General features: G+C 47.6%; 1 protein-coding gene across 5 annotated transcripts in view; it reads left to right on the top strand.

The window, feature by feature from the left end:
* Positions 1–20,503, top strand: part of LOC105683781 (pleckstrin homology domain-containing family G member 5) — a 29,795-nt gene extending 9,292 nt beyond the window's left edge. For 3 of the 5 annotated variants that reach the window (XM_012396672.2, XM_012396665.3, XM_048651726.1), the window contains 17 exons: positions 447–561; positions 9,998–10,222; positions 11,435–11,538; positions 13,077–13,216; positions 13,465–13,541; positions 14,976–15,264; positions 15,395–15,540; positions 15,648–15,959; positions 16,067–16,216; positions 16,312–16,572; positions 16,678–16,938; positions 17,044–17,261; positions 17,352–17,531; positions 17,642–17,847; positions 17,916–18,145; positions 18,223–18,659; positions 18,736–20,503. In XM_012396672.2, coding sequence (XP_012252095.2) covers positions 466–561; positions 9,998–10,222; positions 11,435–11,538; positions 13,077–13,216; positions 13,465–13,541; positions 14,976–15,264; positions 15,395–15,540; positions 15,648–15,959; positions 16,067–16,216; positions 16,312–16,572; positions 16,678–16,938; positions 17,044–17,261; positions 17,352–17,531; positions 17,642–17,847; positions 17,916–18,145; positions 18,223–18,225 — 2,898 coding nt within the window. In that variant the 5' untranslated portion in view covers positions 447–465 and the 3' untranslated portion in view covers positions 18,226–18,659; positions 18,736–20,503. Of the gene's footprint in view, positions 1–446; positions 562–2,526; positions 2,587–5,850; positions 6,957–9,997; positions 10,223–11,434; positions 11,539–13,076; positions 13,217–13,464; positions 13,542–14,975; positions 15,265–15,394; positions 15,541–15,647; positions 15,960–16,066; positions 16,217–16,311; positions 16,573–16,677; positions 16,939–17,043; positions 17,262–17,351; positions 17,532–17,641; positions 17,848–17,915; positions 18,146–18,222; positions 18,660–18,735 lie in introns of those variants that run through there. The other 2 variants (XM_020851023.2, XM_048651721.1) reach the window with 2 other exon arrangements.
* Positions 20,504–22,551: the final 2,048 nt, after the last annotated feature.

Genomic DNA, 22,551 nt, shown 5'->3' with positions numbered 1-22,551 from the left:
AAATTCAATCGAATGAAAAGTAAAGCAATGCACACCGCTAAGCTACACTGACGGAGGGAATTAATCATCACGCTTTTCACTTACCCCTTCCACCCGTGCATTACCACTTCAACCCCTTCGCGCGACGTACCAGATGATCCGCTGGAGCACTCCCCACTTGAAGTTGCTCCGTTCTTATCGAGTACCCTGGCATCGTAGATTACGGATTTCTGCGATTTTTACCACGCGTCTTTTCATGCATCTTCCCTGAACAATTTTTCCCCGATAGAAATGTGAAATGAATAGACGTCGCAGAGGTGCATTTTATTCGGCCCATCGCTCGCAGCAACTGTAGTCCGTGCTAACTGCGAAATCTACTCCGTCGTTGTCCCACCGGCCCATCTCTCCTTCTTCCTCTTCTTCTTCTTCACTTTTTCAATGTTTCTATTATCCGTCCGCATGTGCAGCCGGAGGAGGGATGTACAAATGGGGGACGGATGGGGACACCTGAAAACCGTCACTCGCAGCACCTCCTCAGCTTTGTTTCCGCATTCTAGCCCCCGGAGTTCCGTTGACTGCTTGGTGAGTAATTTAACGAACGATATTTGTCATTGTTTAACGGTAATTGGGATCGACCGCATATCGAATACCGAACACCTTCCCATTCGGTATTACCATTCACCCGAAGGAATTTTCATTTTTCATATATTTTTTTTTTTTTTCGTTCGTTCCGCTGGAAATTCGGTGGAACATCTCGCGCCTCGTTACGTTACATAATACACAGTCGGAGCTTCTCACCGCACGATGGAAGCTCAATTGTTGAATAATATACGCGAAGATCTAGTCGTCTACATGCCACAATGGGATCAATTCTAGTATGTCTGTTAGAATCTGGAGTGGCTGCTTTGTAATACACGTATACCCGCTAACCAGTCTCCAGTTCTTTTAGCCGCTCGTGTCAGGCTTACGAGTGTTTCGTGTATAATAAAGCCCTCCTTAAAAGTGCTCGTCGAGTAGTCGTCGTAAAAATCTTGTGCCTTCCATTACTTTGGTGTAATTAACGCAAAGAAGAAATGCGGTGAGCCCCTCTTAATCCCCCCCCCCCCCCGCCACTTCCCTTATTCTTCTTCTCAACCCAGCGCCGTTACTTTGCCGTTATATCGCGGGACGAACGAAGAATGAAAAATAGAGGAACTCGCGACCGAGATCGCGCCATTGTTTCCCCTCGTCCGTTGATGATAATTACAAACCGTCATCTTTACGGATCCGTGCACTCGCAACGTACGTGAAACATCGCCACGTATCTATGCATAGATACGGAGAACACCTTGGCGGAACTGAAAAAGCGAACGAGACTCGGGCTTCGCGAAATCCGCTCGGCTTTTAATTTCTCGTCGCCAAACGTCCGCGGGTAGAGCGTGTGACGTTTGCGGAAATGGATGCAACGCATCCGTACCCGTACCTACCCCGAATTCACCGACCCGTCGAGCGTAGCGAAAACAGGATTCTTTCGCACGCGCTCCTTTGGGCAACGTGAATAATTTCCGAGTCGCATAAATTTTTTCGCCAGAGGTGAATCGGGACTACGTCGGATGAAAATGAGAAAAAGGTGTTGCGTCACGGTCCGCAGCCGTTACCACGTACTCCTCGATAGCTCGGAATAATTCAGCGACTCCTACGCGGTTGGACAACGTCGGCAAAAGTCCGCCCACCCGGCAGAGCTTTTGCGAGACATTAACTCGCGTGCTCCGCGGTGTCTTCGGTCGGGCCCAGATGTTTAGATTAAACGTCGTGGAATTCTGGAGCGTCTAGGAGTGCCGGCTCTTGAACGGCGCGTGAGCCACCCTTCCGGGTCCTTTGTCCTTGACTCGACGCGCCCGGCGCCAAAAATGGGCGAAGGAAACATTCGTCGGGATGCAGAGAGCGAGGCGCGGATGCTGGTAGAGGGCGGAAAGACGGAAGTATAAAAGGCTCGGGTACTCGGCGTCACGGACACGTGTGCCGTGCGAAGAAGAACTTGCGATCCCCGTATCTCTACGACGTCCCCAATTTATCCATGATATCGCTGTTGTAGCAGCGGGGTAATTTGGTCAATCAAGTTTACCCTATATACGTATATATATATATATGTATATGTACTCTCATGCGAATACATAGCGTAGGGGTAATTTATAATTGACGAGAATCAGAGTCGATGTAATTGGTCTAAAAATATGATTGAACGACAAAGAGGGAAATGGAGGAAAGAGAGAGAGAGAAAAAGAGAGAGAGAGAGAGGGAGGGAGGGACGGGGAGAGAAAGAGACGCGTGGCATCGTTCGGTGCGGCATGGCGTTTCGCAAGGTTGTGGATAGGCTCTGCACGATCCCGTGTACGAAATCCACCCTCGACTTGTGCGCGGGTCCCGGCGCGGTTGCGCCGAACCTCTCCGACGTCGACATCAACGTTATAGCGTCAGCGGCAGCGGCGGCAGCTTGCGCCCTGCGCGGACGTGTCGCGGGCCAGGGGGGTATTTTCCGAACGCGTGTATTACCCCCAGTTGACCGCGCGACCGCCAAGCGGAAACTCTGCCGCGAATACGCCTTTTCCATCAAATGCTCCAGACCAAGTAATATCGTATAACACACCTCGGTTCACCTGATTCAGGCTAGATGCGATAAGATCGTTTATCGCCGATCGGCGATCGCTCGGAACGCGTAGACGCCGAATATCCGTGTACCCTGCAGTGCGGTTCGGCCCCGGGCACCGAATTCCAATGCGCCGCAATTCTCGATGATTCCGATGAGTTTTGCTCCCGAGAAAATCACGCCAATTCATGATATCGTTCGATAATTGTAACCGGTGTTATGAAGAAATTCTTGTATCTTCCAATATTTCGCACCTCTCTTATCGCCCGCGTCGCGGTTCGTTTCCTCTCCCTCTCCACCTCTCCACCTCTCCACCTCCTCGCCCCCCCCCCCCCCGCCCTCGCACCTTCTCACTCGTGTAATTCATTCATTTACCATGACCTCACTCAATGAGCGGTGACATGTAACTTGCTCCGTTATCTGAATACTGTTTTTTTTTTTTTTTTCTCTTTTCACTCGCGACGCCGAAAACTGAGAGTCGGCGTACGTTTGAATTTCGATAATTGCACGTACGTAGGTTTATTTGTTCTCCCTTTTCCCCTCCCGACTTTCTCCGACCTCCTCTCCCCAGCTCCCTTTTCCCATGACGCTGAAAACCGACCTGAGAATTGATACGTGAATGTAGCGTACGGGAACTGTGCAAAATAATCCAGTGTTTGAATGAAAAAGAATTTTTACATTAATTCCGAATCATTACTCAGGCGGCACGATGCACGAACGTTTGTAAATGAGAGAGATAGACTGGAAATCGAAGAACTCGATATGGTCGTCTCCGTCGGCGTCAGTCGAGTCGGAAATACCGATGGAAAAAGCTCGATCAATTTAACTGCACGGATGGGGGAAACGCGATTCCCTTTAGATCCGTGATTGATACGCAGAGACATAATGTACCGAGATATGAATATAATAAGTGTAACCCACACCAGCTCCGTGCTCGTACCCACTTCACGCATGAGTAGTATCCTATGCATGTAGACGAGGAATTAATGCAAGCGCGCGTATGAGATGGTATAAGTGAATACGATATCCCCCACGCACGTTTCGTACGTACGTCGAAAGGGCCGAGGGCCGGGCAGCGTAGTCGACATAAAACGGGCTACAACGTCGCTTCAAATTGGATGAAACAATCCGCCGTAGGGGCGTAAATGTTTGAGAATAATTAATTTTTTCATTACTCATTTTTATACCTGTCGTATATTCGTTTCGTTTGTTTATTTGCTTTTTTTATCGCCACGTAATCCATTATTCTTCAACGCTCGCGCCCGCCTCGCGAGTGTTGTTTCGTCCAATTTTTTGAGAATTAAACCCCCCCGCTCCGCCATAAAAGGCAGGCGTATCTGCTACCCTCCGCGGTCGCTCCGCACCGATCGAATGTTAGTTGTAACGGGTACGGGTAGAGGTGGGCATCGGGTCCAACTACAAATAAAGGTAGGCCGCCCGTCGCACACTTGTATCCGTAAGTTCCATCGGTAAGACTAGACGCGATATAAACTTCACTTGGCTCGGATACTCGTACAATCTCTATGTGACGAATATAATCAGCTATACTAGAAATCCCCAGAGACACATGCATGTCCAGGAATGTTTCAGGGATTCGCAACGAGAAGGGTGTGACCCAACTTTTTGGACCTTCGATGAGGTTTCTCACACCGAAGGGCGTATCGAAACCAACGAAAAATTGAAACGAAAAAATTACGGATCCAGTTTTTTTCTCACCACAATTTTTTTATTTGTTTTTCCGGCTCGCGCCTCTCCGATACTCGGCCCCCTGATTGTCAATTACCGAAATCGGCTTTTGCAATAACGGAATGGCGAGAAAATTACATCAGAGGAAGGAAGACGTGTGTGATTTCCCTAAGCACAATACCGACGAATTTTCAATCAACCGCCATTGTGGCTAACGCACGCATCGGAATTACATCGCGTAGAGATCGCACGATCCAATTCTCGGTTGCCCGAGACAAATGCACCCACGGGTCCCTGTAATCCAGTAGACGATGTAAATTACACGAAACATATTATCGCTTGATATCATCACCGCGACCGATTCCCCTATTCGACGCGGACTCTGGTTAGTTCCCCCCCCCCCCCCCCCCCCCCCCCAACCCCCGAACTTAATTACATTCCTGAACATTCCATTGAAATCTTGGCGTCTCTTTTTCCCCCCTCCCCTCCCCCGAAAATCGAAAAAGAGCGAAATCGTTATTTATAGATTATACACTTTTCGCGGGAATTTTTTCATTTAATTAATCCCCCCATCTCGAGATTGAGACGGCGTTTTTCATCCGATAGTTGAAACGAGCCACCCCGAGGTGCGGGTTTCGGCCGTGAACGTCTGGGTCAGCCGAGTTTTGTCGTATTGGTGAAAATCGACGATGCATGACCTCGACGCCCGTGATTCCACGACGATCGGCGCTTCGACCCCAGAGGCGACGATCTAATAGAAACCGTGGAGCGGAGGGGGACAGACGGTGGCATTATACTCGCGGGTCGCGTTTGGGAATACGTTCGGTACGTGGCCGAGCCGATAGACGCGTCGCGACGAAGACGACGGAGGAGGGGAGGAGGTTCGATATTTCGTTCCGAGAGTTTTGAAGAGCAAAATTTTGACAAACATTGCCGATCCCCGGCGAATTCGGCAGGCTCGATAAAAGCTCCCGAGCCCACCGCGCTCCTTCTCCTCACTTTTACCGGCGATGTTTTATTTTTTTTTTCTTTAATTTTGTTTTTTTTTTCATCCGACTTTCCGCAAAAAGTCTCAACCCATTTGAATGGCGATCGATTAATCTTCCTTTGTCTGAAGCGGCGGAGCGTCCGCGTCTCATCGACTCCGTACCCGAACGACCTACGGGGAGTACAGGGCCCGCACCTCGTTTTCTCCGCGATTCTGCAGCAGTTTAATCTTAATTAGGCTATAGGCGACGGTGCCTCTGCGTTTTCCGAGCGATGTTCGGGGGTGGTATATTTATCGGCGCGAGAATCGCCCGTTCTACGCGGTTCGGGGTATCGACGAATCAATATAGCGATCTCTGCGATGTACCCGCTTAACGTTAACGATAAACTTCGAGAGGAAGGTGCAGGAGAGCGTGTTTCTCTACGTCCTCTTCTCTCTCGTTTTCCAATTTACTTTGGCCACGCGAAGCAGACCGTGAAGTGGGTGGCGAGTCGCTTCACGGTTTTCATCATCCTATTATAGGAATCGAATTAAAGCCGCGGAGCATAACAAGGGGGGAACCACGTTGCAGGGAGCTACGAGCGGCGAAAACTTTCGATTTCCTCGGTAGCCTCTTCGGGGCAGGGGGTACCGTAACGCCCGTCAGAATGTGTACGGCTGCGTGTCGAGTGGAGAACAGGAGAAGAGGATTCGGCTGCGAAGTTCCGGCAAATTTCAAACTATAAGAATCCGAACTTTTGCAATGCGCTTATAAGAGAAAATTTAATTGAACGAACTTCTCTCAGAGGAGAAAAATGATTATATCTCATACCGGTAGCTTCCGTTATTTTTCTCATGATGCTGAGGAAGTTGTCGAGCAGAAAAAAAAAAAAACTCGGAAGGGATGTTTGCCAAAATGTTTGTGAAACCGGTACAGTGGTGTGGCACGAAGTATAAAAGCAGAAATAATTAGCTGATTAAATAAAACGTAACTGAATATGAAGTACAAAGTCAAGAGCGGCTAAATTTATAATTACAAGTACAACAAAAACTGCGGGGCAGTAAAGTCCGTCTGGCGTGCAGACGGAGCGTCGCGTATCGTGTATTGGAAATTGGTGTCCGTATGTGTTTCGCGTTATAAATCTTTCCCGGAAGTTGAGCGTCCGAGGGTAGTGCGCGATAAAAGTCAGAAGGAGCGGACGAAGCGTCTGAGGAAAAAGTTGGAGAAAAAAAAAAAAAAAAAAGAAAGGAAATCGGTAAAGCCGGTGAGGAGGAGGTGGGAAAAAAACTTGGAAGAAAAGTCGTCGTGTGCTTAACACGAACGAAGAGAGGAGAGGGACCGGCAGCAGCACGGTGTCGGCAAAGGGGGGCCCTGCCGGAGGGCGGGGGTCCGTAAGCCGAGAGTTAAGTCCTCCCTCGACGTCTTCTGGCTCGTTTTCCAAGGGCGGCTCGCGATCGACGTCGTCCGGCCAAAATGCTTACCAAACCGGAAATCAAATGCCCGGGGGTAGCGGTCAGGATTGGAGACGGTTAGTGGGCAGCATCCGTCGCAAGGTACGGAGGAAGACGGCCCAGAGCAACCGCGGTCTCGCCGAGGCCAAAACCCTGAGGGAAACGAACAACAGGAATCAGGATGACTTCCTCAAGGCAACGATGAGGATATTCCTCGTCGTATCACCACCGATGGGACGAGTTCAGGTAACGATGAAAACGCGCGTCGCGGCACTCGACTTCCTTCCTTTCGGCCCTCATGAGGTCCGAATCGAAATTTTCGTCCATCCGTTATTGGCGTTATAGCGTAGTTTCGCCGGAGTTGCAGAGGAACGGGGAAATATATTTCGATGACGCGACGGAAGGGCAAGGCGGAAAGTCGGCAACTTCAATTTATCACCCTGTTCCGAACTAATTATCCTTGATTAACGACAGTCTGCCGGCGTGACGCGGCACCGTGGCTCGGACCTCTATAGTAGAACCGGAACCTTGACGTACGCTTCGCGGAAATATCTGTATAGATTGCGACGTGTGCGGTATGCACGGCGTACCTATGTGTGTACAATGTCGGGCGTACTACGGTACGAGACACAACACCGGGTTTGGCCCTACCTGACACGACGCGTGATAAGCGACGTCAATTCCCTGAGGAAATCAGCAAATTATCGCCTTTCCGCATTATCATACCTCGATCCAATAAGTAAGTCTTCTACATCGAAGATCACCGACAAATATCGTAAACGAAAAACTAGGACGAAAATTACATTACGAACGTGAGGAAATAACCGATATCAAAGTTCCATAGGGTATCGCATTTATGGTATCTACGTTAAACAATCGGCTACATATCTATCTCGTTATAGGTATTCGAGTTTCGTAATACCGTGCGGCACAGCTTTCGGAGGGATTGCTTGACTGCGAGTTGAGATAATGTCGTCGAAATGAAAGTCGATAAATTCGACTCAGTACCGCGGTATCGAATCGCGCGAGACAGATTATAAGTTTATCCGAAAATTCGGAGACTTCGTTCGGTACACGGTAACTTCGTTCCTTTCGTTCTTGGCAATTTCTCGGCTGAGAATTCGATCGGGATAGGAATTGTTACGGGTCGGAGGCTGGACTATTCGCCGTGAGATGTACCGCGTTCGCACACTTGCGGAAAGTTATACAATAGGTGGGAACGTGGGCGGTTCTATCGAACAGAAACTGGGCCGTATATGTATATCGCACGGTTTTCCTCGGATATACAGACCTCGGGGATTCGGATATTCATGCCGAAGGATCTGCTTTTCCGGGTAGGTTACGCCGAAGGTCTTCCACCGTATATCTATTTGCGATCCTGTGGATCTTGCGGTACTCGAATGCCGAGAATATTCCGTCGGTGAGCGCGGTGCAGGTGTTACTCGCCGTAGCTATCGACCGGCGCCACGCGACGCGGGGTAGTCTTTCCTCGGTCCTCGTAAGTTCCACGGTGAATTTTCCGCGTCGCGTCGGATTCCCCCTTTTTTCTTCTCCCCGGGACGGTCCGAGAAATGAGGAAAAAATTTTTAATTTCTGGAAAACTCGATTTCAACGACGGTCGGTTTTCAAATCAACGAATCACTCGACGGCCATTATCCGAGCAGATAACCGCCACTTATTTCAAATTCCATCAAAATCCGTCAAGGTTTTCAAGAAGTAACGCGCGAGGCAGATTTCTTTTTTTTTTTTTTTAAAAAAACCACCCTTCCCAGACAGATTTCAGCCTCTGTCCTTTCTCGTTTCACATTTACAAGCCTCGGCAAGTAGTAAGAAGGCAATGCTGCCGTTGCCGTCACCCTCGTTCTTCCCCCCCGCCCTTCGCCACCGAGGCCCTTTAAAGATTCCAAGTAAACCTACCGCTCCGAGTACCGCTACGAGCACCCTCCTCGCCTAACGTCATTTCCCTCGAGGCGTTTAATGCGGCTTGAAAATTGAAGGAACGCTAAAAATACGCGTCGCCGACGCTACGTTACGGGATAATTATTTTTCACCAGGCGACGGAACTGGAGACTCTCGCTTTAAGCCGATGTACCTAATGGCTCGGGGTACGATGTTCGCACTCCATCCGCCTTTCTGAACACTTGAAAATCCTCCGTGGATTGCATCCATTTAGCGTTATTAACAAATGCAAAGCCACGGTTCGCCTGATTCTCAAAGGAGGAACGTGGTCGCCTTTTCAGCCGTTGCTCCTCGTCTTACTTTCCTCATCTACGATTACGACTCGGCTCGCAATCTTTTGTCGCGGATTCGTCGCAGCGGGTATAAACTTCGCGCACCGACGCCTCGCGGGGGAGAATCTAATCCTGTCCCGTGCAGAGCGTACGATTCTTATACGTCTGTTCCGGTGATCCGTACCTGCAGTGGAGCAATCGCGTAAAAAAATGAAGCAACGAAGCGGAAAGTTTTTCGCTCAACTTCGATATCCGTGCGGTACACCCGGTTTTAACCGAGATTTCAAAAATTTTGCGCTCATATATATATATATACACCGACGTTATTTCGTTCCCCGAAAGTGACTAACCAATTATGAATGGAAATTTTTTCAACTTCGTTACATCGTCGGAGTTGATTACGTTCGAGTGCCCTTGAAAAAATGTCCTCTGCCCGAAGTTTGCGGCGAGGACCCGGTTCGTCCGTATCCTATGGGTATACGAATATATTGAACACAATAAACGGAACTCGCCATTTACTATCGAGACCCGAAGGGCGATTTGTGCTGCACCAGAAACAGACGACTCGGATTCTTACAATCTGGTAAAAGTGCCGATGCGACGTTGCACGACGTCCCCGGCGTGCGATTAATCACGCGTCCCACCCGCGGAGAACGGAGACGATTAATCCGAAACGCTACGCTTCGCTCGCTCCGAGCTGTCCTTTGAAAAATTCCCATCGAATTCGGAAAAGTGATTTCCGAGCCTTTTTTCTTTTTTTTTTTTCTCTCTCTTTTTCTCTCCTCTCCGGTACCGGAATACGCCATCTTCGGACCTCGTCGATCGATATCAACATTTCCGACGGTAGCTCGGTACACGCCGCGCACGTGTACCAAAAAATTTTACACCAATGTTTCCGCCGATCCGCGAGCCAACGAATAAAAATGCGAGATCCACCCCGTCGGCCACGGGGCGATCGATTCGGTACTCCGGTCCAGAGATGATTGACGATATCGGCGGTATACATATAATTCATCCAGCGATTGTTACGATTCGCCTCCGCCTTTCCTTTTCTAGGTGCGTTCCCGTTCTCTGACTCAGCTGGACGCCTTGGGTACCAGCATGCTGGATCCGGAGGAGCATCGCCTCGGGGGTGCAGCTGCGGCGGCTGTGGATCACCACCAATCGCACGGCCATCCCCATAGCGCGGGCGAGTGCAGCCCCCGGCTACTGGTACCGAATGTCCCGCAGGTCGACCAAGTCCATTCGAACAAGGCGAGGCATAAGCTATCCAGATCTCAGGTTGGCATAATTCCAGAAAGCAATTATTAAATTCAACGATTACAAGGCTCGGGTGTTAGTCGTTATGGATACACATGCCTCGACGGGTATAACGCGATACGAGGTAAGGGATTAAACCGGGGGGATTTATTTACGCTTTCGCCCAGTAAACCCATGTGTCCAGTCATGTACGTTGTTCAACGGTTGGATTAGCCGCTGCAGGCGAAAATCTACGGGTATGCATGCAGCTCCGAATTTTAATCTTTTAAGCGTTGCGTCGTGCGTTCTTGAAAATTTTCACCTGCGTCACGTTCTCGTTCCGTCCGCGAAAATCACGGAACGTGTACATGGAACATTTTCTCCAGCGGGACCACCGCCATAGAGTCGCCGAACGGATGAGTTTTCGAAAAAATTTGCCGACGGGGTAAACAAAGATATAATGGACAAAATCATCTTGAACATCGTCAACATCCAGCTCACAGTGACGATTGAGTTTTTCACCTCAGCAGATTTCGCTCTTCGATACACTCTACGAGTAGGTGATATTAAATAAGATTGGCATCGAAACTGTAAAGCGATGAGTCCGGAGGCGCTCTCATATCGGCGCAGATTGCTTGACGATACACGGCGGTACTCGTGTGGTCGGCCCGTGTGATGTAGGTACACCACCTAGTAGATATCGCGTACCGCGTATGAGGGACAAAATTCGGAGGCAAAGTTGAATAACTAAAGTGTTATAAAAATCTCGCGAATACAGAGTAAAACATTCGTCACGTTTCCGATTTTTCGAAATCGGATAAAAGCGCAAGTCTCGTGAATCCAAACGCGAGACAAAAAAAAAAAAAATGATGTCACTCAGGCTAGACTCTTTTTTTCACTCTGTTCTGTATTTATTGGGCGAGTAACCTCGGCGTCCGTAGGCTCGTCAGTTGGGTCCTAGGGGTAAATCGATACTATGCAAAATTGCAGCGGCGACCTATCCACCCTCCTTCAAATCCCTTGGCTCCCATCCCCTCGACCTAGGCCCTTTGGAGGCAAAAAGTAGGTATAAGAAACTCTCTCGGCAACGTTATACACACAGAGAGAAAATGAAATAAGGTTTTTTAGGGTTGAATAAACGTTACTTTTTTTTTTTTCTATTAATTTTCCATCTCGCTATCATTTCTTCGGGCTAACGAGATTAACGCCCGATCCGACAGCCGACAATAGGAGATAACTAAATCGACGTTGCAGGTATCAAGCAGCGAGTACTTCAGCGTCTGCTTCGAAGTCGGTGACGACGTCGCCACCTTGGATCGCGAGGAGTTTCTGCCTGCCACAAAGGGAACCACTTTGGCGTAAGTTAGATTTAATCTTACGCACACAAGATATCTGTATCGAGAGCTTACGATCTGAAGGGCGTGATCCGCGAAAGTGAGAGAAAAAAAAAAAAATAACAAGTAAAAAGCTCCGTTGCAAATCTTGGAATGAAATTTTCAACTGGTGGGCGTAACTCACGGATTTTACGCTGGCACGATGAGACCAGACGTACAAGCGAACCCCTGCGCCCCGCGATACGAATTATTCGAAGCAACTTTACCACTTTAATGTCACTTCTGAAGTTATTTGTTGATGATTAATTGAAAATTTACGCATATGGGGAATTCCACATCCAACGAGCCACTTTTTTCACAATACTTTTCGAACTTGATGAAACTTTTTCAAAGTCATGAGGGGTCTCAAGCAAAAAAATACCTCTTAAAATTTTTTCAATTTGAATGTTGATCTCAGAAATCCAAATCTAAAAGCCAAATTGATCGAGCTATCGCCAATTTTTTACTTTTCTGGACAGAAAAATCAAGATATCTCGATGGGAAAAATTCCTAATTCAATTTGGTCAACGGATTCGTGTTCCTGAGACCCCTTTGGATTTTTTCAGATTTGAGCAAAAATTTTTTATTCATTAAAACTGATCGTATGGCACTTTTCTGACGTATTTTGACCTCAGAAATCCAAATCTGGAAGAAAAATTGATCTATCTCTAAAATTGACCGAGTTATCGCCAATTTTCAGCTTTTTGGGGTCAAAAATAAAAAATTGCTTTTTTAGTCTATCTCAATGTAATTTAAGCTCAGGAATCCGAATCCGAAAGAAAAATTGATCTATCTTCAAAAATAACCGAGTTATCTCAATTTTTTCGCGATTTTTGGCATAAATTTGAGGATATCTCGAAGGGAAAAAATCGTAGCTCAATTTGGACAACGGATTCGTGTTCCTGAGGTCAAAATACATTAGAAAAGTGTCCTTTGATCAATTTTAAAAAATAAAAATTTTTGGCCAAAATTTGAAAAAATCGTAAGGGGTGTACCCCTTGGAAAAATCTCAAATTTTGGCCAAAAATTTTTATTTTCTAAAATTGATCGTATCGCACTTTTCTTATGTATTTTGACCCCAGGAACACGAATCCGTTGTCCAAATTGAGCTACGATTTTTTCCCTTGGAGATATCCTCAAATTTATGCCAAAAATCGCGAAAAAATGGAGATAACTCGGTTATTTTTGAAGATAGATCAATTTTTCTTTCGGATTCGGATTCCTGAGCTCAAATTACATGGAGATAGGCTAAAACATCAATTTTTTATTTTTGACCCCAAAAAGCTGAAAATTGGCGATAACTCGGTCAATTTTAGAGATAGGTCAATTTTTCTTTCAGATTTGGATTTCTGAGGTCAAAATACGCCAGAAAAGTGTAATTCGATCGATTTTAAAAATACTCCATTTTTGGCCCAAAAATTGAGAAACTCTCGTAAGGTATCCCTTGGGATTATTGACCTATAACGTGACCGAGCCTTTCACATTCAGAATATCAAGTGCGAATCTATTGTTTTTTGTTTTAGGGAGGCACTCAGCGGGGCGTGCGACCGTCGAGGCATAGACCTGGGTAGAATCGACGTTTTTCTGGACGCTTTTAGCACCCCATTGCCCGTTCTCACCACCGAGGCATCGTGCATGGGAGGGAAGCACCTTCGCGTCACCGGTGAGTCTTACACGTGATTGCCCGGTTCTCGCAGAATATTGACAAATAACAGTTGTTCGAGTCAAGGGTGAAAAATCAGCCCCAAAGGAGACCGATACGTGATAAAGGTATCGCGTGAATGCCACGCTGACGAATGGAACAATGTATGAAACATTTCTAGCAGCATGAGCATCTGGGTCGAAGATAAGACCGAAAAATGTCGCGTTCACCGAAGTTCGGAGGTCAGGATATTTCATTCTTTGTTACAGCGAGAGACGAAAGGGCCAATTCCAGATCTTCCGTTCAAAAAAGTAATCCGAACGTGTCCTTACGCAGAGCTTGCGGGGTGAGTATATCGACATTTCGCAATAACTTCTTCACCTAATCGTCTTCTCACCTATCGAGATGTTGCGTAATACCCCGTAATCGCACACACACACACATTCCGCGTACCTTGAAACGTCGACCTACGTCTAGCACCTACGACTTCTCGTGGCGTCGCGCCGTCGGGTCGTCGGTTCTACCTGAGTTCTCTATATAATATCGACCCCCGCAGCGAACTACAGAGACGGTAGATACCCGGTGTACGCGGTACACGTTAGCTAGACACATGCCCCCGTACTCCGAGGGAACCCAGGAGATCGGAGTAAGCGACAAGTGGGACGTGGGGCATCTGCCAAAGCTTCCCGCATGCAAATTACGCATAGATATATTTATATACCAACATCGACTCGTTTTCCACGACCGTGCGTGACTCGGGTCCGGGGGGGTTGAGAGTCGGGGGGGATGAACGAAGTTGCGCGGAGCAGCGCGGGGGTGCCGGAGGTCGAACATATTATTTTATTCAATTGCCGGAGAAATTGCAGAGCGTTATCGTAGGCCTGAATTATATTCCGCGCTACATTTCGACTCGGTTCAGCTTTAAACGTGCACGAAACCGTTGCGCGCATATCGGGTGGCACTCGGCGGAGGTTCAACGGTCCGATCAATAATTCCAAATATTCGTATCGTCGGATTGTGAATACGGAACGATTTTCGCCGAGGCGTAACTGCACTTGTACGCCGTTTGAGCGATAACGATAAATTCTTGAATTCCCGCGACGGGCGGGACTCCGGCTTTGTAGAGAACAAAAAAAAAAGAAGATATCACGTGCACCTGCACCGTGCCAAAAATTCATCATCGTGTTATATACGACGACCGAATATTCTGAAGGATCCTTAGAATAAATATAGACGGACTCGTATAGATGATCGTGGATGTACGCTGTACGAGAACACGTACTTGGAAAGACAGCGGTTCGGGGAGTACGGCCGGTCTGTTAATAACGTTGATGACATTTTCCTCTCAACGAACGAACGAACGAACGAACGAACGAACGGACGGACGGGTGTGTCAAGATTTCGATCTGCGATCAACCGGCGGAGATAACCAAAGCAATAGCGATTAAAACGCGATGTGCCGGCGAGCCCCTCGGCTACCCCGGCACCGAGTTTCGCTCTCCGTAATCCTCTGTCTGCGCAAGCGATTTTACGAAAAATTGGCTCCGTATAGGCCTGGGATAGCGGAAAGAGCGAGCGGCGGAGCGAAAGGAAGGCAATCGAATACCCCCTCGCAAACTCCGTATCGCCAAGGGTAGAAATTACTCGCGAGGCGGTAATCACATCGGTGTTGTCGTGACTCCGCGTTGTGCAAATTGTCGCGCGCGACGCGCGGACGGTGGAAAAAAGTTGGGAGACGGTCGAGCTTTCCGTCCGTGAAGAGCTGAAATGTTTTCTACAGAGTAACAGGGGGCGAAGCGGACGTTTCTTCAGCGTCTCGACGGAGGATTCGAGCGTGGACTCGGAGGTCCCCGCGGTCTCGAGTTCCGCGGCCGGCGGTAAGTCCTCTTCGGGTGCAGCAGGTCTGAAAGCTAGCAAGCAGCGGTGGAGCGGGTTCTTCACGAACACGAAGGGCACGAAAATGGAATCCCTCGTCGAACAACTGAACGAGTACACGAAACACGGAGTGCCCAAACTGGCCAACATCCAATTGCCCTTCCTCGTGGAACACGATGCCGACGACGAAGAGGGTGAGATACGAGAACTCATATGCATATATTGGTGTCCCGGGGCTTGGTGAATTTCGCTTGATATAGATATCGCTTGTTCGACATTTAAATGAATATTTCAAAATCCACTGTTTCGATACCTTCGGCAAAGGTTTTTACATGCTCGAGGATGACTGGCGGGATATCGTCGATGTGTCCGATCGTCTCACTGAGAAGCAGCAGCAGCAGCAAACCGCGCTTTGGGAACTTGCGCAGACGGAAGTCGCTTATATAAGGACGCTGAAAGTCGTCACCGACGTAAGTCCAGCGTCTGCGCCCCTCGAGAACACGCGCGCACACAGATCCGATATCGCCTCGGTGTATATCCGGCGTCAAATCCCAATCGATCGCCCTTTATGTTTCAGCTGTTCATGGCTTGCCTTTGCAGCCTTCAGGCGAACGGTATACTCATCGAAGTTGATCGCGGCAAGCTATTCGGCAACATACCCGACATATACGCCGCGAACCGCTTCTTCTGGGGCGAACATCTCCTAGCAATGGTGAACGCCGCTAGGGTCACGCGTCTGCCGCTTGACCCCGGCGACCTTCTTCACGGATTCGCAACCTTCGAACAGACCTTCGCGCCCTACTCGAGGTACTGCGCGGAACAGAGCCGTTGCCAACAGTACTGTAGGGACCGTCTCAACGACAACGAACTCTTTACGGCTTACCTCGTGGTTGGTGACATTGTTACACTTCCCCGTTACATCAAGTATCGAATGATTTCGTGTCCCCGTAATTTCGTACCATCTCACGTGTCGTTCTGTCACTCGTCAATTTGCAGTGGTGCGAAACACAGAAAGACTGCAATCGTCTGAGGCTTTTAGATATTTTGGTAAAGCCGATGCAGAGGTTGACCAAATACTCCCTCCTCTTAAAGGCCGTCCACAAAAACACGGAAAACGAAGAGCAGCGATCGGAGCTCACGACTATGGTACGAAGAGGGGCAGTAGAATGAAATAGAATAGATTACGCGAAGAATTTTTCGAATCACTAATTTTTCTTTTTCGTTAAAAATAACGAACCCAGATTAAATCGGTGGATCAATTCGTTGCCTCGGTGAACGCGGCACTGAGAAGAAACGAGGAAACCGCTCGACTCGCTAGCGCGGCTGCCCGCCTCGAAAACTACGACGTCGTGGAGTCTCGCGACGAAGAATTGGACCGTCTGGTGAAGAGCCACAGTTATCTCGACATCATAACTGCACCCATGCCCGGGTGTCCGAAGGACGCGCCCAGAACCCTACTCAGAGAAGGGGACCTGAAATTGAGAGACGGTGCGACAAGCAAGGTAGAAAAAGCAATTTTTCTTGTGCATTGGTAATCTGTTGTTCGAAAAGCCCTTGGACAGGAAAAAAAAAATAAAAAAAAAATCTCACGCGCAACGATCGTGTAGATGGAGGTGCGAGTTCTTCTCCTCACCGACATGCTCTTGGTGTGCAAGCCGTCGACGAAGAAGACCTCCTCGAGTAGCGGGCCCGGGGGAGGCGGCGCTGTACCGGGTGGTCTCAAGATTGTTCGGCAGCCTTACGTAGTCGACAAAATTCGCGTGAACGAGCTCAAGGAACCCTCGAGCTTGGGTCTCGTCTATTTGAACGACTACGGGTCAGCGTGCGCCGCCCTCATCCTAAGCGCCGGGGAACCCAAATTGGCCAAGGTAAAAGCACTCGACGAGTTTCCGATTATTGATCTAGGCTGGAACGCGGATATTCCCAGCGCGATTCTTCGTCGTTCCTCTATTGAGAATTATCGTTGACCGCAGTCGTGGGTCGAATCACTCCGCAAGGCGCAGCAGCAGTTCGCGCGCATGAAGATCACTTCAATCGGCATGAGTGGTCCGACTTTGCCGGTGAGCAGGCAGGCGAGCACCTACCTGGGTGACGGTGACTTCGAGGTCGACGATGCCGAAGGTGCCGCGGCGCGAACCCCGCGTGGAAGCAGCCGGGCGTCTCGCGTTAGCAGTCTCGCGCACAGTCACAGGTGAATAATTCGCCCGAATGGGCCGAATGGCCTGGAAAAAGTACCGCGAGGTCGACGTTATTCATACGCGTTCGTTCGATTGCTCCGCAGCGGCAGTATGGAAATGGACGGCGTCTCACCCGGAAGCAGCAGCTTCATAGCGAGTTTCAACCCCAGTAGGAATGTGAGCGTCGAGACGAACGAACCACCCGGTGCCTCGAGTGTCTCTTCCGAAGAAGGTGGCAGCGAACTGGGCGCTTCGGGGCACACGCACAGGCCTCTGCAAGTCAGGTAGGAATGTCCCTTCTAATCGTTAAATATTTAACGATCCGTAGTAACGTGCGGGGAGTTTATTTTTGTTAAACGACGGTATGTTGCAATCGCCACTCTTTATCGCGCAGGCGATCGCTTCTCTGCAAGTCTCCGACTCCGAACACATTGAGTGTCCAAGTCCCGGCTTATTCCGGTCTAGGACAATCCCTGCCGAACTTGACTTTGGCCACGTCGCCTCAAACCTCGACCGTCTCGCCGACACCCCCGAACTCTCTGCTCATCGTTCCCCAGATTACCAAAAGCAAGGACACGCTGCTCTCACCGGGACATCGAGGTATAAAATTTCGCGGACCTGAAGATTCTTATACTTGTATCGTGTCGTTGTTCTTCCTTCGTGCGCAGGTATATCGTATCCACCGCCTTCGCCACCAAGGGGAGCTTTGCGTCGAGCGTTTGCGGTACCGCAATCGCGGAACCCACCCCTGATAAAGACTCGACACGTGAACGCCTCGGTGGCACCGCAGCCGATTCAGCCGACGCAGAGTCTCGACGCTGACCTCATCGAGGAAAGACGACGAAGACTCGAACCCTCGGCGAGGATGTCGTCGACCGGGAGTATCGCCGATGGAAAGGTAAGAATTTCATCACATGCCCGTTGTTGCGTGTTAATTTCTCTCGCGGTTATATTCTAACGAGTCGTGTCTTTCAGTAACGAGCTTCGGGGTTTGTCAAGGTGAAATTTTGTCGATGGCTCTGCAGGGTGACCCTCGATGACGAATCGGGTACCGATATATTGTCCGGTTTTATCGGCCACGGGACTCGCGGTGGACAGGACTCTAGTCCAGCCTCCCCGACGTTTTCCAACTTGAGGAATCGAGAGACCCTAACCCCCCCCCCCCCCCACCTCACCCTCTCCCTCTCCCTCTCCCAACCCTTCCAACAGCTGCCCGTGTGCAAATGATGCGCACATTCGCTAACGGCGAAGGAGCGGCTGCGATTATTCTTCAATATCACTAAACTCAAATCAACGCAACTGCTTCAATTCTATCACTGCAAGACACACGTACATATATACTGGAGGCATACTTGAATAGACAACTATGAAATACAGCTTACAAATGAACAAATCAAGTAATTCCGCAATCGGTTAGTGTGAAAATTTTCACCCTCTGCAATCAATGATTCGGTGTTTGCTTTTTCTCATTTGATTTTCTCGTTTCAGATTGGGGCCATTCGAGAACAACGTGAAATTTATCAAACAGTTCAATGTAACGATTAATATTAATTTTATAATAGATGATGATACAATAAGATAGCGAATATAGAACAGAACACAAAATAATATTATATAGAAAGAGATGCATATACATATTACGTATTGTTTTACGTATGTAATAGACCCAATCTTCTTGAAGTTCATGGTAGCGTATCGTAAGAAATGTAAAAACATATTAATATACATATTTATATACACATTATACACAAAGGTATATCAATAGGTGTACACACATACATATGTACAGGGTACGGCATTTATGGTGTTGAGAGCTAATAAGTTTTTGAGGGTCTGATCAGACGGTCGCATATGCCAGTACAGAGCTTTTTCATGTTTTTCGCGCAAAATAAAGCAATACAAAAAAATTCACGCCACCTTCAAACTTCACAAATTCTAAAATATCGTACGACGGTCGTTGACGATCTTACGATATCGCGATATTCGTTGATACCGACGATTGTCCTACAGTATATTAAAGTTTCTTCGTTCCACCGGTCGGAGTGATGGTAAAAAACTGTATAACGCTGCACGTTTCGTCTAAAAATTGAACGAATGCCACGACGTATTAAAATTTTTCACGCCACGCAAAAGGTCGTCACTTGAGACACCGAGTTTTTTATTCACAGTCTTATTGAAAAAGGTTGAAATATTTTTGAGACATCAGGTTTTACCGCTCCAAAAGCCCTACCTCGTAGAATATGTATATATATGTATATATAGTATAGTAAAGAGAGAGAGGAAACGTAGTTTTACAACGTTGAGCTCTGTAATCTTGAAAAAAAGGCCTACGTAGTGTTACTTAAACTGTAATTCGATAGTCAGTAGTATGGACTATACGCCTATAGCAAAGTGTGATCATTAGAGAGAGAGAGAAAAAGAGAGAGAGAGAGTATGAGAGAAACGAAAATTTATAAATTGTTAGCTATTGTTCCGCAGGCATAAGATCCTCACCTCAGTCCATGGAGTACTGGAATCGCAGCGCCACATAACATGCTACACAGGGTGTATCGCGAACAACGAAAATCGTATTTGTCTGTTACAAGGGAGCTACATAATCAATGCGCTGTGGGAGTATGCCACTGAGCGAAGGTAATTTGAAAAAAACAAATAAAAAAATACCAACGATAACAGAAAACTCCCAGGACTTGAATTTGCGATGCTCCGTGGGCGTGTGCGGACCTCACGTCTGAAGCGAATTGAACCGACTTGATGCAATTCTGTCCGAAAAATATTACTTCATAAGTACAAATCTGAAAATCGACGTTGTAAATAATTATATTTATAACGAATATTCTCGCCCGATCGGGATAAGTTGATTTTAAGTTCCACGCGATATTTTGGTTCTCAACCGATACGAGATAACAAGTGTAGAGCCATACTCAGTAATATCAAACGAACGAAGGAACGAAAATTTATAACCCTGTTATACAGGGCAACCATGGGCAGAAACTTGTCCCGGTTGATCGAGAATATCCCATAAACCGTCACGTGGGGCAACCGAGAACGGTGTCGCAGGTGTCAGTTGATATCGAAACGAGCGATTTAACTGTAGCATAAAATTAGAAGAAGAAAGTAAGGCGTATTGTATCACCAGGTGAATTGGACCGCTGTATAGGAAAGTACAAGAATACAATCAATCTCTACGTACAATATCGACATAGTATGTTATTGTAGGTATCTGAAAATATAACTGCATTGTTTTTATTGTTTGTAATTGTGTTAAAATTGATCGCATGTATATCAGCTAGAGACGACATCTCGGATAGGGGACCTCTTTTACACGCAGTGGTTGATGATCCTTAGAGTTGTATACGATCATCCTTGGTGAATTAACCGTTATATCAGCCATTTTTATAAAGCCATAATGCTACTGCTGCTAGTTCAAAAACTAGCTGCGGTGAGGGGGAAGCCCATAGAAAATGCACTAGCGTTTTTGTGTAACCATGCAGACGAATATATATAAAAAAAAAAAAAAAAAAAAAACAATTTAATATAAAAATTAGTCTCTGATCGATCACCTCTTCACCAGTCGTCCGAAATCCTCATAATCGTTAATGTGCCAAATTTTTATATCTTAAACAATTTTCAGTCTGCATTTCTACGCCCATCGGAAAGGGGCGCAGTCGAGTGATTCACTTGAGGATATCGGGCGCTCCTCTAATTATTCGTCGAGTTCCGCAATTCTATTACCAAGTCCTCCACGAAAGTACACAAGGATACTCCGATATAAAACCCGGCCGCCCTCGATAATCCATCGATTATCCATACTATATTCCGGGGTACGACGATGGCCTGACCACCGATGTGTGCAAAGAATTAAACGCCTCAAGACCAATGTCTCGCTAATACTTGAACGGAAGAGAGGTTCTCAAATCATCGCCATTGCTCGACAAGCACTCGAAGACCTTGCACGTGACTCGGCCGATGTCATTCGCGCAAATTACCGTAAAGAGTTTACCTTTGGCATAAAACAAAAAAAAAAATAAAATCAAATCATACAGAGCACTTGGTTCCTTCGTATCAGGACACTGGACACACGATCGCTGTGAAAAAAAATTCATCGTACGGTAGTGGATCGGACGTCTCCGTTTATTTGTTTTTCATGATATTCAAATCACGCGTGATCGGCCTTCGGACTATGCACGTGCATAGGAGAAAAGCGGGGGCTGTGCACAATTTGTGCAGTTATCCGTGATTACATTGTACACCGAGACCTCATATGTAATGCATCAGATCCGTCTGTCGAAGCTAAAGTCCGCAGGGTTGCGAATTGCGGCTTCGAGGTCTCGAGTCCTGGGGTGAAGGATCGCGCGGTGGCCGCGCCGTGATTGTAGCGTGGGATGCACGGGGCAAATAAGGCGATCGGCTATTTCTCTGATAGCTTGACACGTGCACTCTGCGGTCATCCGTGTTGTCCATATTCGCGGTCAAGCTGTGCCATATTGCCCGCTGCAGATCTAGCCCGCGGATTTTCAGTCGTTTCGAAGGGTTTATTTTTCGACATCGCTCATCTAGGTTTCCGAGATTCCTAATTTCGAGACTGACGATTGCGCGGCTATCGAATCACGACGACAATCTCTTAGTTGCAGTTCCTGCGACGGTAAACGATATTTCTACACTTAAACGTACGGGCATGTAATACTCGCCCACAACACGAACGACGGTCACAATTACGCACCACAAGTTACAACCGATTTAACTTTGCCGCTGATAACTTAATGAGTCACGTCAATTCCTGCTGATCTCGACCCGTCCTTCGTCAACTTTATACACAGAAATTATGTGATTAGCCGCAAGACGATTAACCCCCTGGTGAAATACTATCTGACCCTTGCCAAACGCGTGTCGCAAGTTTTCACGAATTTCTCTCGTCACAAGCACCGTGTAATCCGATTTTTCAATCTGTTTTTACCTGCAAAGAAAGCACAAATTTCGGTCCTATTTAAGCATGCGGTAATTTTGTGCATACCAACAAGTGTAACGCAATCGGTTTGGAAACAAGACTTGTGAATTCAGCGTTGCGGAACGAAAGCTACGATTTTCCCACCGTCGGACGTCGCCGTGCGTAGTTCGTATGCACCGTCCGTAGAGCGCGAATTATTTTAGGGCACCTTGGTGGCAACGAGCCAAAGGAGAGGTCCACTCGGGTTTGTATAAATTTATCTAGAGCAGTAGTGCGAATACCTGAACACACGTAGAATTGTGCACGGCGACACGATATAGCCTGACAATTATTATTTTGGCCCGGGTGGCGTACGTGAT

This window comes from Athalia rosae, chromosome 1 (assembly GCF_917208135.1).
Source record: "Athalia rosae chromosome 1, iyAthRosa1.1, whole genome shotgun sequence".
Lineage (NCBI taxonomy): Eukaryota > Metazoa > Arthropoda > Insecta > Hymenoptera > Athaliidae > Athalia > Athalia rosae.
Note: the sequence above shows the minus strand (reverse complement) of the source record. Positions and strands in the feature narration are given on the sequence as shown.